The sequence below is a fragment of the Fulmarus glacialis genome, unplaced genomic scaffold (genome assembly GCF_000690835.1).
Source record: "Fulmarus glacialis isolate BGI_N327 unplaced genomic scaffold, ASM69083v1 scaffold23172, whole genome shotgun sequence".
Classification (NCBI taxonomy): Eukaryota; Metazoa; Chordata; class Aves; order Procellariiformes; family Procellariidae; genus Fulmarus; species Fulmarus glacialis.
In genome coordinates, this window is record NW_009198808.1 from 1 (window position 1) to 13,289 (window position 13,289).

Consider the following 13,289-nt stretch of genomic DNA (forward strand, 5'->3'; position numbering starts at 1 on the left):
ATTATATATTTATACTTTTACATATATGATAGATACAAAAGTTTTATACACACTTTCTGAAATCACAACAAGGCTGTGTACACATCTGGCCCTGAAGAAAATGTGAGTGTATTGGGAATGGCCCTAGCCACCATGGCAGCTCCTGCAACACAGTATGTGCTCCATGCATTGCAAGCAGCAGGTGTGAGCAATTTCTATTTCACATAACTCCAAGGAAACTGAAGCATCTTCAGCAGTGCAGAGGATTTAAACGTTTTGGGATGCAATTTTTAGATGCTAATAGACATTGGATTTTAAAAAATTGCATCCCTTGTGTCCTGACAGAAAGAAGCGTCTCTGTTGGTGCTATCCCAAGATCAGCAGCTCCTCCGCTGGAGCTGTATTAGATTTTGTTTCTTTTAGTTTTGGTCCTTAAGAGACAACGAACACAAGCAACAGTAACCCAGTGAACCATAATTGCCAAGATGTGAAAGAGGAGAGAGGACATTGCTAGTTTAGGTGGATCAGATGCTATTGGGAAGTTCAGCAGTTTTTAAGCAGCAACACGATCACATAGAAGTGCTACAGGCTCATCGATTCGCTCTTGCCAGGCAGGAGGTCTGCTGGCTTCACAGTGGGTGACTTTAAAGCATGCAAAGAGTGAACTGGCAGGGAAGGGGACTGGAAAGGGGCAATAAGAGGGCTGGAAATCACTGCAGAAAGCTCTGCAGGGGAGAGTCTGAGCTAGTGCCTCTGGACGGCAGTAGGGACAAACACCCCGTTGCTCCCCCACCACGCTCATTCGTAGCATGGAAACTAAGAGCTGAGAAATGCCCACGCAACTGTGGAACTGGTTCTCTGAACCAACCATTTTCTTAAAGAGCTTCTCTTTTATCTCGGGGTATATTTCGGAGAGAGTTGCCCATCCAGCCAGGCAGAGGTTTTTCTTCTTTCAGGATGCTAGGAGGAGCTGAAGGGAGAGGCGGGCAGCAGGTGGCACCCTAAGGCAGGGCTCTAGGAGCAGAGGCTTTCAAGGTGCTTGGGGAGAGCACTGAGGGCGGCAGGACCTGCACCCCAGTGGTGTGATGCTCCACTGTATTCCTGGAGTATTCCTAGAAATCTTCCCTTTGCCTAGACTAACAGAAATGAGTTGTAGTGTCAGGACTGAAGCTGTACACAGTTACGTGTCTCCCTTTGCCACATAGGTTGGCGTATTCCTTTAAGCAGCAGGAGACTGTAGGAAACACAGTAAGACTCTACTTAGTAAAAAATAGGGCTGTCTTGCTTCTAATTTTAGGAGTTTCTAGTTCAAAAAACAAAACCTAATGTATTTAAGGAGGTTAGTTTTTTTTCCTCTGGTTAACAAGAGTCTTTTGTTACTAAGCACTTTTTCCTGAGCAAGTATCTAGGAAAACTGTTCTAAAACCAAAAAGATCTGAACATGTATGTATGAATATATGCACATTTTTTAAACAGTAGACCTTAGTATTTGGTACAGTCCACAGCGATGGCAATCTTGGGAGGAAAACACTCAGGAGTCTACTGTTGAATAACAACTTTCTATCAAGCTGCAGCACATGATATAATTTCCAGTCTGGCAGAGCGAACACTGCACAGAGCGTTTCCAGCACACAAGTAGAGTGAATGCCTCTTCCCTCCTTCAGCAGTGGGCCCCAGGATAATTAAGAAATGGTACTAATGAGCTCCAGGGGGAAGTTTTCGTGTCGTATTTTTGCTTCGAATGATATTTGGTATCTGCAGCATTAGGCTTTAGATCCACTAGAATATGGAAGAATGTAGAGACAAAAGACAATCTGCAGACTTATCACCTTTCATCAAAACTAAAATGTGTATTAAAAGGATCCTGTCTGATTTGTATATCTCCAGAAAGTCTCTTTCCTTCTACATCCTAGGGCTTCAGCTAATACAACTCTGTGCAGTTTTTCAAACTGAAATATTTGAGAGTAAGCAATGACAGAAATACAGATGAATTTACACTGATTGGTGGTTTCTAATTCGCAAACCTTTCTAATGGATTCTCCTTCCGAGTTCTTGCACAATCACAGCATCGTTACACACTAAACACTGTGGCACAGCTAATCACCAAATGCAGCAAGGATGACTCGAGTACGAAACACTCTGTTATGCACAGTGGATTCTTTCCATCTGAACAGCAAATTAGGGAGGAAGTTCCCTACAGAATAATGGTCAAATATTGAAATTTAAAACACGTTTTCAGTTCTCATTACTGAGGTGTATTATGCATCTTTTTCTATTACTTCATTAAGATTTCAAATTTTACGAGCGTATCCTTAAGCCGCCAACAATGTTCAACAGGTATCATTTACAGACACTTGTTTCTCCAAAAAATTATCCTTCATGTAGTGCACATAAGCATCAGCAGAATGGTTATCACAAATATGCAATAAACTAAGATCAATCTTCACTTTCCATTGCAATTAAATTTAATTAGTTTTAGCAAGACAGTGCTAACGAGGCCATAAAGAATATGTTGCTTCATCATGTGAAATTAGGAGTCAAAAAGTAAAGGAATCTTACTTTTTACAGTAACACTGCTGAGGAGTCAGAATCAAAAGGCAGCTCTCACTACTTGCCTAGGGCATCACACAAGAAATAATGTCCATTTAAAAATGCCCTTTTATATTCTGTAACTGCAGATTTCCATCTATTACAGGTAGCTGATACCCTATAGTGGGTTTTCTTTTCCAAAACTTTGTTGCAGTCTAGCTTCAAGGATTTGAAGAAACAAATAGCTAGAACATTATGAAATCAGAGCTGTATAGATCCATCATCTAAGAAACACAGTCCCTTTTCTGTAAAAGAGAACTGTTTTTCCTTATGAAGACTGTTCTGATCTAAAAGTAAGAATTTTCTATGATGTCAACTTGGAAAAGCTTACTAAGGAACTTGAGGAAAAAATAAAAATAAAATCTTTCAGATAAGCTAAGAAAAATCCAATTAACACCTCCAAATTAAACCATCTCCTTCCATTCTAAGAAGTTACTTGCCAAAGCCCATTGCAACCAGCCAAGAGCAGCCCCTTATGCTCATTCTAGCGGTGACCAAGTTCTAGCTGAAATCAATCCTTCCTCCACCTTCCTAGAAGCTTATCTAGCAAAAAGGACGACGTTTATCCTGTTGCCACGTAGTCATGGCTTTTTATTTTAAAATTCTCTTCCTCTCTCAGAGAAAATGAGTTAATTCACAGATGCATTAATAAAACACTCCTAAAGGGGCTAAAATAATTGCTTCCTGACTCCAACACTGGCAAGTGCCAGAAACTGGAAGTTCCTCCCACACAGCAGCAGCAGGCTGGTGACGATGTTTTACCCCCTGCAGCGGTGTTCCCCGTTTGCTCCCCGGGTGCCCTCCCAGGATGCAGGTAAGCGAGTCACGGCGCCTGTTCCCCCGTTGCTCTCTCAGCCATGGTTCAGCTTCTGGCCAAACGCCGGCTGCGAGGGCGTATCGGGGTGCGTGAGGAATGCAACACCACGGGCCGTACGGCTGGCAAGATATAAAGCCTAAGGGAAGTGAGCCAGGCAAAACAGGAAAGCGGAATTATCAAAATCTCCTGTAAGTTCCTGCCTCTGGGCCGAGCAGAGGATGAGACGACTGCCTCGGCAGCGGCCGAACGAATCACCCATGGCAAGAGGGGGAGAACGTCTGCACTTGTCCTGGCGGAAGGCCTTCTACTTCATGAAAAATAAACTGCAAACAAAATGCAGTTTCAGTATATTCCAGGAAGACTTCCATTATTAATTTAATATTTAAGAGTACAATACTATCATTCCTCTCCAAGTGCTTGAATAATACACCAGTAATTCCCCTGGAATGAACCATAAGTCAAGCTAAAGCAGAGCAAGGGGGGTGGCAAAATGCTGAAAAGTCACTACACTGTAATCATTACACTGTAAAAAAAGAAAAAACTAAACATTTCTTACAGTGGAAACAAAATTCCGGGACATGGAGGTTGAGTTCAATACTTCAATAAACCAGAATTTCTAGGTGGAGCTCTTCTAATCACAAAGAAGCCTCCAGGTTTGAAGTAACATTCAAATCCTGTCTGTTTTGGAGCTAAGACAAGCACCCTTGTTAAGAAACTGATTTCAGAAAATGTCTATAACATACTGAAATCAAAGTTAATTTTACAGAAGACTTGGATGTCACTATTGGCATGTCACTTAGCTCACTGAACTTCAAGTTGAAAGCTACCCTGTTTTCATAAGCAATAAAATATTTATAATGCACAGTTCTCAAGTGCAGAACACACCAAACATTACTGACATTAATGTCTGCTATAAGATCTCAACAAGTACAGCATTAAAAAGAAACAGATAAAATGCTATTTTCATACTACACTGAGCAGATAGGATATTGGCTCAAACCGTGTAGATCAAGCTATAATTTACACAACAGGTGTAAATTATAAAAAACCTCACACTTTAATGCTCTAGGTTTATGTCATTAAATGGTTTTAATAACAGAAAAGCATCAGTAATACTATCTTTCAGTCAACTGATACTCCATTTCATCCTCCACTTCACCATACTAAAATGCTTTAGAGTTAGCGAGATGTGGACATCGTACCCCGAGGTGTATCAGGACACATTAAGAGGCACACCGCACGTCATCCTGCTGTCGGAGCAGGTGCCTGGCATTCAGAGCACCCGCTCCAAATGGATTTTGCCATTCAGCCTATCTAATAGCACAGCTTTTAAGGCAATGTTAATTGGTATGGGAGAGACCGAATTTATAAAAAAGTAAACCCCAAAACTGTCAGTGTACCCTGTCTAACCATAATCAGACACTTCCTTGCCTACCTGAGAGGGAGGAAATTAGACAATTTTAGCAAAATCTTCCCAGAATCCTAGTTCTATCTGTCAAAGGCACATAGCACACAAGCAGGAAACCACTTTCTAAATGTGAAAATGTACATTTCTAATTTTAATTACAAACACATAAATACAAAGCATAAAAAAAGTTTTACTACCAATGTTAATCTAGTCAAAGCCATTTGGTGTATTTTTTTGAGAAAAACTGTTTTTCTCATATCTTCTTTCTACCATTTTAGTACTAAAAAAATAACATCTAACTTGTGTTTCACTCACTAGTGGACTTGTTAAATCTATTCCAGTCCAAGCTGGTTTTGTCATTGCTTATAAAAGTGGTGATACTGCATTCTCACTGGAGGATGGAGTTTAAATTTCAAACCTGATTGCTATTTGCAGTTATTAAAGGCATATTTCTTCACCTATAGACTAAAGAAACTGTATAGTCACTGAAACTGAGCATGCAACTTCAAAAAAACCATACATGTACACACATGCGCATACATACACACCCAAACCAACAGTTTCTTCTCAGTGCTCAGCTAGGGAAAAGCTGGCATGGACGGCAGAGGGGACCTTGCTCACCCTTACCTGTCCCCACTGTGCCGCTGCTCATTCCAGGTACCGTACTGGCTGTCGGGCTCCTGCACGAGCGTGTCTGTGTCCTTCACTCCCGGGGGCTGTCTGGAGAAGCACTGCTTCAGCTGATCCTGCAACAGAACAATTGCAACGTTTCAGCATTCCTGTAGCCCTTGGCTGAATGATTAACAGATTTTATTTGCAATAGTGTTTTTGAATCTACCAGTTAAATTTGGTCAACATAAAATTGGGAATAAACTTAAACATGGAAAATGGCTATGAACTCAGAACAACGATTCTCTATAAAATGAGCACTGTTTTCCTGGGCAAATAACCGGTTCTAAAGGCCAGAGCTGACTCCCTAGTTTTAGTAATTTCATATTGCTTTAACATTATTTGTATCTCAGGTTGCACAAAATTTTTAGAAGCACCTATGCAAACACAAAGAATTCTGCTAGGGACTACGTTTAATCTCCCCTAGCCTACAAGGGAAACATCAGCTCTACTGCTCTTTTCCTGGGTTTAATAAAAGGACCTTTTTTTTTCCCAGCTCTTTCTTCGGAAGACATTCAAAATAAAAAGCATAAATAAATAAGCACTGTGCCAGACACTAGAAAGCCTTTGACAAATTGATGTGTGCTAATGTAAAGTTCAAACACAATGTACAACGTAGAAGGACAAACCATGGTGTTTATTCTGTGTTCTACTCTGACCTCTCATTTCCTAAGTATTTTTATCTCATAGATCTGCTACTTTCATAAGAGGGAAACAGCGCATCTAGGGACCCTTCCCTTTCAGGGGAGAGAAGTGGGTCAGCTGCTGCTGCTGGTACCCTAGATTTGCAGCAGACCAATGTTAATATGCTCCAGAACATAGCACTGTTGCACCTTTTGTTTTGCAGTTGTATTGAGTTACACACTGAAGTTAGATAGTTACTGAAATAATACATTGTGCGTAGATAATTAAATGTTGACCCCTTTCGCATTCGTTATCCTGAACAAATACAAGTATGGCTTTCAGTGCCATATCAACCTTGCTTATGAAGATCTCATCTGACAGCAGATTACATTGTTTTCCACCTGTCCTAAGCTTTTTCTCTTTTTAAACAAGGAGGGGAGGGGAAGAAACAACACCCACCCACGCCCTCAAACCCACCTAGCAGAACACGCTGGTGGAAACTACCAACACATCTATTTCACTTCAGGCAGCAACACAAAGTAACAACGATATTCAATGAAATGGGATTCCTTAATATTATCGGAAAAAAAAGACATTGCATGTTTTCTTGTTTAATTTTGTAAACCTAAAGAATGCTGCCTTCTTAAGGCAGCACATAAGACTATAAAAACACTGACACTGAGGATAATTCACCTGATACTTGGCTACTGAAGAAGTCCTACAATGTCTGCATCTTTTGCTTATCTCCCCAACCATACTACCAGCCTCTAGTTCTATCATACTCTTTGCTGCTGACAACATGGTCTATTTTAATGCTGAGTGAAATAAGCAACAAAAGGCTCTACCGTTTATTCCAATTATTACAATGCACCATTACTAGACAAAGTAAAATTCTCAGTTTGTAATACTCAAGTAAAACAGGGGCTTAGTTTGTGAGTAACAAGAAACAGAAGTTTCCTGCTTTTCATCTTCCAGATGTTCTCACAGCCTAATAATTCACTGGTAGTAATTCTTACACTTTATATATAGATATACACATGTATGCCCAGAGGCAAGCTGAGTTATTGTATTTTTCAGTCCATTCCAGGAACAAGCTTTTAACCATGGGCAAGGCATACACTTCTAACAGCTAGGTGAGTGGCAGGGGAAATAGTCTTGTATTTCTTAGAAACCACAGGGCATTTCCTCCTACTTGGCTCAGACATACGTTTTGCTTTCCACAGATTCCCTCTGTAGCTCCATGATTTCATGCTTTGCACAAGGGGCTAAGCTAACACTCCCGGGCTCAGCCTTCTGCTGTCACTTGGTGGCCGCGTAACCTTTGGCAAGTTGATTCACTTCTAGGAAAGGCATTAACAAATGCAAATCGTTATTCTTGCTTTCCTCCCTACTGCCCATGCTAGTTCAGGGTTTTTTCCAACTTGATGCTTGTTACGAAATTTTTTTCAATCCCAATCTCGCATTTCAAGCTACCGCATTCTTGTAAACAATATGAACAGAGTATTTACCAACTTTTGCCACTGTCTGCACAGAACAAGTTGCATCTATATTAAGAGCTGTAACTGCAGCATCTGGCAGTCTTCGTGGCAGCACACTCACCTCCACAGCCCTTGCCTGGTCCCCCCAGGTAACACTTGCTGCCACAAACAGAAGATGACCCAACAGACACAAGCATGTTACCCTTTTTGTTGGAAGCCAGTATTTTCACTTGCTATAACTACAGCATGTTATCCCTATGCATGGTACAGGCTGTATTACGTGCAATTACTCACATTGTTTCGAACTAGACAATAGTCCAAAAAGCTCAGAAACAGGAATGGGAGCAGCAGAAAAGCAACGTCGTGTATTGCATTTAGGAGACGTTGTTTATAAAAAGTGTGTTGTGTTATCATGAAAGTGATGGTTGTAAGGGGCAAGCATGCACAACCCAGATAATAACATTTCAGAAGCAACAGGGAAGAAATTTAGATGCAAATATATTGCTCATCTGAAGGCTCAGTAATTCTTAATAAAATTTTACATTGCAGACAAACTGATCAGCACATACTCCTCAGTTTCGGGCAACATTTTACTTGATGTTATATATATTTGAACTTTGAGATGCTGTTTTATAACCAAAATGACGTAATTAACACTCAGATAGTGATTCTCTATGCTAAAACCAAAAGAAGTCTGAAGAAAAAAAAAAATTACTACTTCTGTAGACATTATGAACTTAAATTCAATAAAACAAACTGAAAAGTCTAAATGTAAGGAATAAGACACTCCAAATTCTAAGAGATTAGTTTGTTATACCAAGTAATGTTATTGCATTTTGCTTCTGAAGGAAGCTACTTATTTCAGAAGGCGACTGTGCATCTTTCCCTGGTGATCCCTTTCAACCCATACTTTTAATAGGCCAAATGATTAGCTGGAAAAAATAAACATTCTTTCAAGACTACAAATCGCTCCTTAGGCCTAAACTATTTAAAGACTCTGGCTTCTACTGGCTGAGAAGAACTGCAGAGAATTTAATGAGGTATGACAACCTGGTCAGCTATCTGAGAGAAAAAAGGTGCCAACTACAACCAAAATAGGGAGAGGTAAGAGGAGCCGATGCTCTGCCCAGCTTGTGGAGGAGGTGTCAGCTGGGGGGACCAAGGGTGACGCAGAAAAGCGATTTATAGCCCGTGCAGCCTGGAGGAGATGGCGTTTGTTGAACAAGGAAGCGACAACAAACCATAAAGATTATTCTTTCCAGTACATGATTATTAGCAAGCACAAGAATGATGAGTTTTAGCTTTTCTTTTGAAGATCTCTTTTGTATCATCTTCACCGCACTCCAGAAGGACTCAAGGCAATCTGGTAATACCGAAGCACTGGGCATCGGGACCTTGGAGGTGCCTGGGAAAAATCCATTCCCTTTGTTTTCAAAATGTTTACTCTCAGTAACTATAAGCTTATTTTTAAAAAACAGTAGAGGCTAGTTTAAAAAAAAAAAAAAAAAAAAAAAAAAAAGAGGGACCATTTTTTCCCCAAAAACAAACTCTCTGGATAGCACTTAATAGTTGCTATTAAACTTTTTGTTTTTTAAATACCTCTCAAAATTACACAAATTCTCTGAGAACTGTACATACGTACCATTGTGTTTTATGGCTGAGATGCTTTCAGACACAAGCAACTCAAATTAGATCATACAGATACATTTGCATTTTCTGGCATGAACATTTTACTTGGAACAACTCACTATTACAAAGAGCATGAATGAAGAACAAACTGGGATTACAAATCAAAAGCTTTAAAACATGACAGATTGGGAAAATAATGTAAGACTTACTGAATGTACTAGAGTGACAATTTTTAGGTCTGCCACAAGCCCATTATATCACACATCCCACAGTGCCCTATATCACGTTTATTTACATAAAACCATAGAAGACAGATTGAAGCACCCTATCTATTGCCTAGTAGCGCTTGCAACACATCCAGTGGCACAATAAAGTGCACTAAAGCCAGTTTTTACCCAAGTACCGGGAGAAGGAGGAAGGAAATACTTTCCGACATGTACTGCTCCCAGACGTGACCAGTTTCTGCTTCATACTTTGTTCCCTAGCCTAAATCCTAATTTAAAGCTCACTTCTTCAGATGGATAGATGGATGAAAATACTATTTTCTTTTTTTTTTTTTTTTTTTTTAATGTATAAGCTCCACAGAACAAGAAATCCTGCAAGATAAAGAACTGACACATCTGGCTTTGACTTTTGTTGCTCTTAAGAACAGATCTGCTCTGAACAGAAACCTTTTTTCCCCTGTAAGAGACAACTACCCATTATTAACTCAACAAACTTGTGCTAATATCTGTGATCCATGCTCTTTCTTTACCCATCCCTTGGAAGAACAAACCAAAGTTGAAAGAAGAGGTGTACAACACGTGAAGCTAGGCCAGATACAGCCTTTCCTCGATAAACTGAATATTCATGATACAGTAAAAACAGACATTTTAAAGGAAGAGGCAGCAAAAGGAGGGGTTCTTAGCACACAAGATAAACCCAAATTAGGAATTTTATTATTTAGAATCACAGAAAAATCTCCCCAATCAAATAAATCCTACTCTCGATCCAGTATTCAAATGCTGTAATTCTCCATGCTTTGATCTTTAACTTTGTAATTCTTACACCAGCAGCCAGGATAAAATCAACTTAATTTTTATATGAAATAAAACAGCCGAGTTGTATACTGATTTGCCTCTAGTTCTTCTTCTAAAATGAGACATTATGATTATGCCTCTTTCAGTACTCCCTTGGAATTAAGCTGGGTTTGGCAATAGTCCAGGGCTGATTACTCCTGCAATTTCCAGTTCCTGAAAATGATGCACACGCAATATTGGTCCTACCAGCGCAGAAATTAACAGTAACTAAGAATGAGTGCATACGTTTATGTGAAAAACTCTTTTGCACTGATGTGAAATAAAGACCTGGCATATGAGGAATACCAGTTGAAAGAGATCTCATGAGTCAGAATCTGCACAGTTTCAAAAATATCTTTGTTTGCAAAAGAGATCGAGACATCAGACAGCCAAAATGACACCCCACAGCTTGAAGTGCCAAAATTAAAAGTTAAAATCTACTGGCATAAATTGAATATGAATAGGTAATTGCACAATGGAATGAAGTTTTGACCATCTGCCTTCTTAATACAAAACTCAGGAAAAATTTTTACTAATTTCTTGAAAAGCCTTTTTTTTTTTTCTTTCCCTTTTTCTCTCTCCTTTTTTTAATTAAGAGAGTCAGATGTTCGGTCAAATTGCCCATATTCAGAACTCCCCTGCCCCTTAAGTTTGACATGGCACTTGAGGAGAGTTTATAAGTCCTTACAAATCCAGAAAACAGTCTCAATTGTTCCCCTGCAATAGGCCAGGAAGAGGGCAATACACCTTATTCTATTAAAATTTTATTCTATTATTTCATAGTTGACTCTGCTTCGAACACGATGCGGGGCTAGATAACCTCCAGAGGTCCTTTCTAACCTGAATTATTCTACAATTATTCTAATGATTCTAAGGTTTATTACTAAAAGGTAAACTATATATTTTGGACCACTAACAGAATTATCAAGAACATAACACCATATCAAAACCAACCAACCAACAAAAACCACCACAAAAAGAGGGCCTTAGAAACTATACAACATTTCACAACCCATATTATTTTTTCTTTGTAAGTATCTAAGTGCCAAGACAGCAAGTGGAAAGACTAACTTTGTGGAATCGGCATCCTAGGGTTTCCATATATACTTACTATTCGTCGAATTAGTGCTGCCCACAAGGAGTAAGTCATGGTTCAAGACCAACGCTCCAGTTAGTTCCTAGCAATCAGGCGAGAAGATTTACCAACTCAGTGTTTAAATAAATTGTTGAAAGGAGTAACTGCCTTAGTGTAATGTCCCAGAAAGAAGGTGCTACCTTCTGCCTCCCACCCCACCCTTCATGCTGCAGTGACAGATAAACAGTTCCAGGAATTGTACATTTTCTTTCTGACCTCACTGATGAGGAAAGTTAAGAGACCTCCAGTGCAGGCTCCACCCACGGCATCGATATGCAAGGATGACTTCCTCAGCCCTCTCAAATACCCTATTCAGCACAGCATCTTCAGACCAAGGAAGCCCTTTACAAACGCTGGAGACCAAGCCTAAGAGCAGTGACAAAAGTAATTCAATTAATCAATCTCATAACCTCAAGGTCTTCACGTTACTATGCGGGCCATCTCCACTGCTGCCAGCAGGTAAGGAGACTGCAGTGAGCAGCCTTGGTGTGGCCCCAGCACCCTCTGGGATGAGGCTGGAGAGGAAAAGCCGCTTTAACGTGGCAAACTGCATGAGCACACGCATGGGGAAACACAAGCGTGCTCCCGCCTGCGTCCGAAAGCACTCACACAACATATTTAGCACTGTTATATCCTAAGGATCCACGCTGCTCTACTCAAAAACCCCTTCAGTCGTAAAATGTTTAATTTTTCCATGTGCAGTGGAGTACGTACCAAGTCCCACGGTATAAAACGTTCTCATAAATGACATCAGCCACTACATCCTCACTGTTGCTATGCAACCCAGAGCTGTATCAGCCATATGTGTTTTCTCTACCTCTTCCACCGGGACATGATAAGCAACAACCAACTATATCCCTAATGTTAAAAGCTGACAGCATTTACCTTCCGAAACATGGGTTTAATTTTCCACCCTTTCATAGCTTCCCAGCTTGATGCACAGGCCTGAATCCCAACCTCTGACCCCCGGAAAGGCATGGCAAAAAATGCAGAGAAGCAGACCTACATCTGCAGAAATAAGGGGAAGGGCAAGCGTCCCTTCCAGCCCCCAACCCAAGGGAGCAAATGCCAAGAGTAAGTTGTGAACAGCCGGTATCCGAGAGTAGCCGGGTGGAGAAGGCAGAGAACACCCCAAGCTGCGATACCCCACGTACACTGTTAGCTCAGCTGCTCTCCTTTAAAAAGCTTTATACTTCACCCATGACAGGCCTTATCACTAGTCCTACGGCCTTGCTGATAGGAAAGCCAGCCTTAACCTTAGAGGCTGAACTCTTTGCTTCAGTACTGTATTTGAATTGAATCGAAACAAAACTAAATCCATTGTAACACACATCCCTTTGAAAATTATAAATGCCTTATGCTACGCTAAAAATATTTTCAACTTAATGAAAACACCAAAACTGTGCAACAGACCTAAACACTACAAATGATTTGACAAGCGGATTAGTGCAGAGCTGACAGGGATCCTCCTTGCCACACCAGCACAAAACGTGCGCTGCAAACACCAACAAAGGAGCCAGAGGAAATCACTGCCAGCAAGTTCAATGATTTACTCAAGTTCAAACAGCATGTTCCCAGCCTAAACTTGAACCTGAATACTATCACAGCTCCCCAAACCCTGGCATTTTCCACACCTTCTGACATACAAAATGACTTCCCCTGCTTGCCGGTCTTTAGCTAATCACTACTTCTACATTAATGGATCTTTCACTCATAACCACCAGCTATGCCGTGCCTCTCGGGAGCCAGGTCCAGCTGAGAGACTCAGGATTTGAAAGGCAGCAGCACCAAAGAGAGACCCAAAGCCTATCCGGAGCTGACTCTGGCCGCAACAGAGAATATGGCCAAATTAATTCAGATTAAGTTAGTTTTGCCAGGAATCTGGTTACCATCGTGCAATGAA

The 13,289-nt window shown here is 40.5% G+C and overlaps 1 protein-coding gene across 1 annotated transcript in view; it reads right to left on the reverse strand.

The window, feature by feature from the left end:
- Positions 1–5,420: 5,420 nt before the first annotated feature.
- The window catches only part of LOC104073331 (uncharacterized protein KIAA1671-like), a gene marked incomplete at its 3' end in the record, with an annotated part of 50,445 nt that continues 42,576 nt past the window's right edge, over positions 5,421–13,289 (reverse strand). Inside the window, 1 exon segment of the mRNA XM_009573051.1 lies at positions 5,421–5,539. Coding sequence (XP_009571346.1) covers positions 5,421–5,539 — 119 coding nt within the window.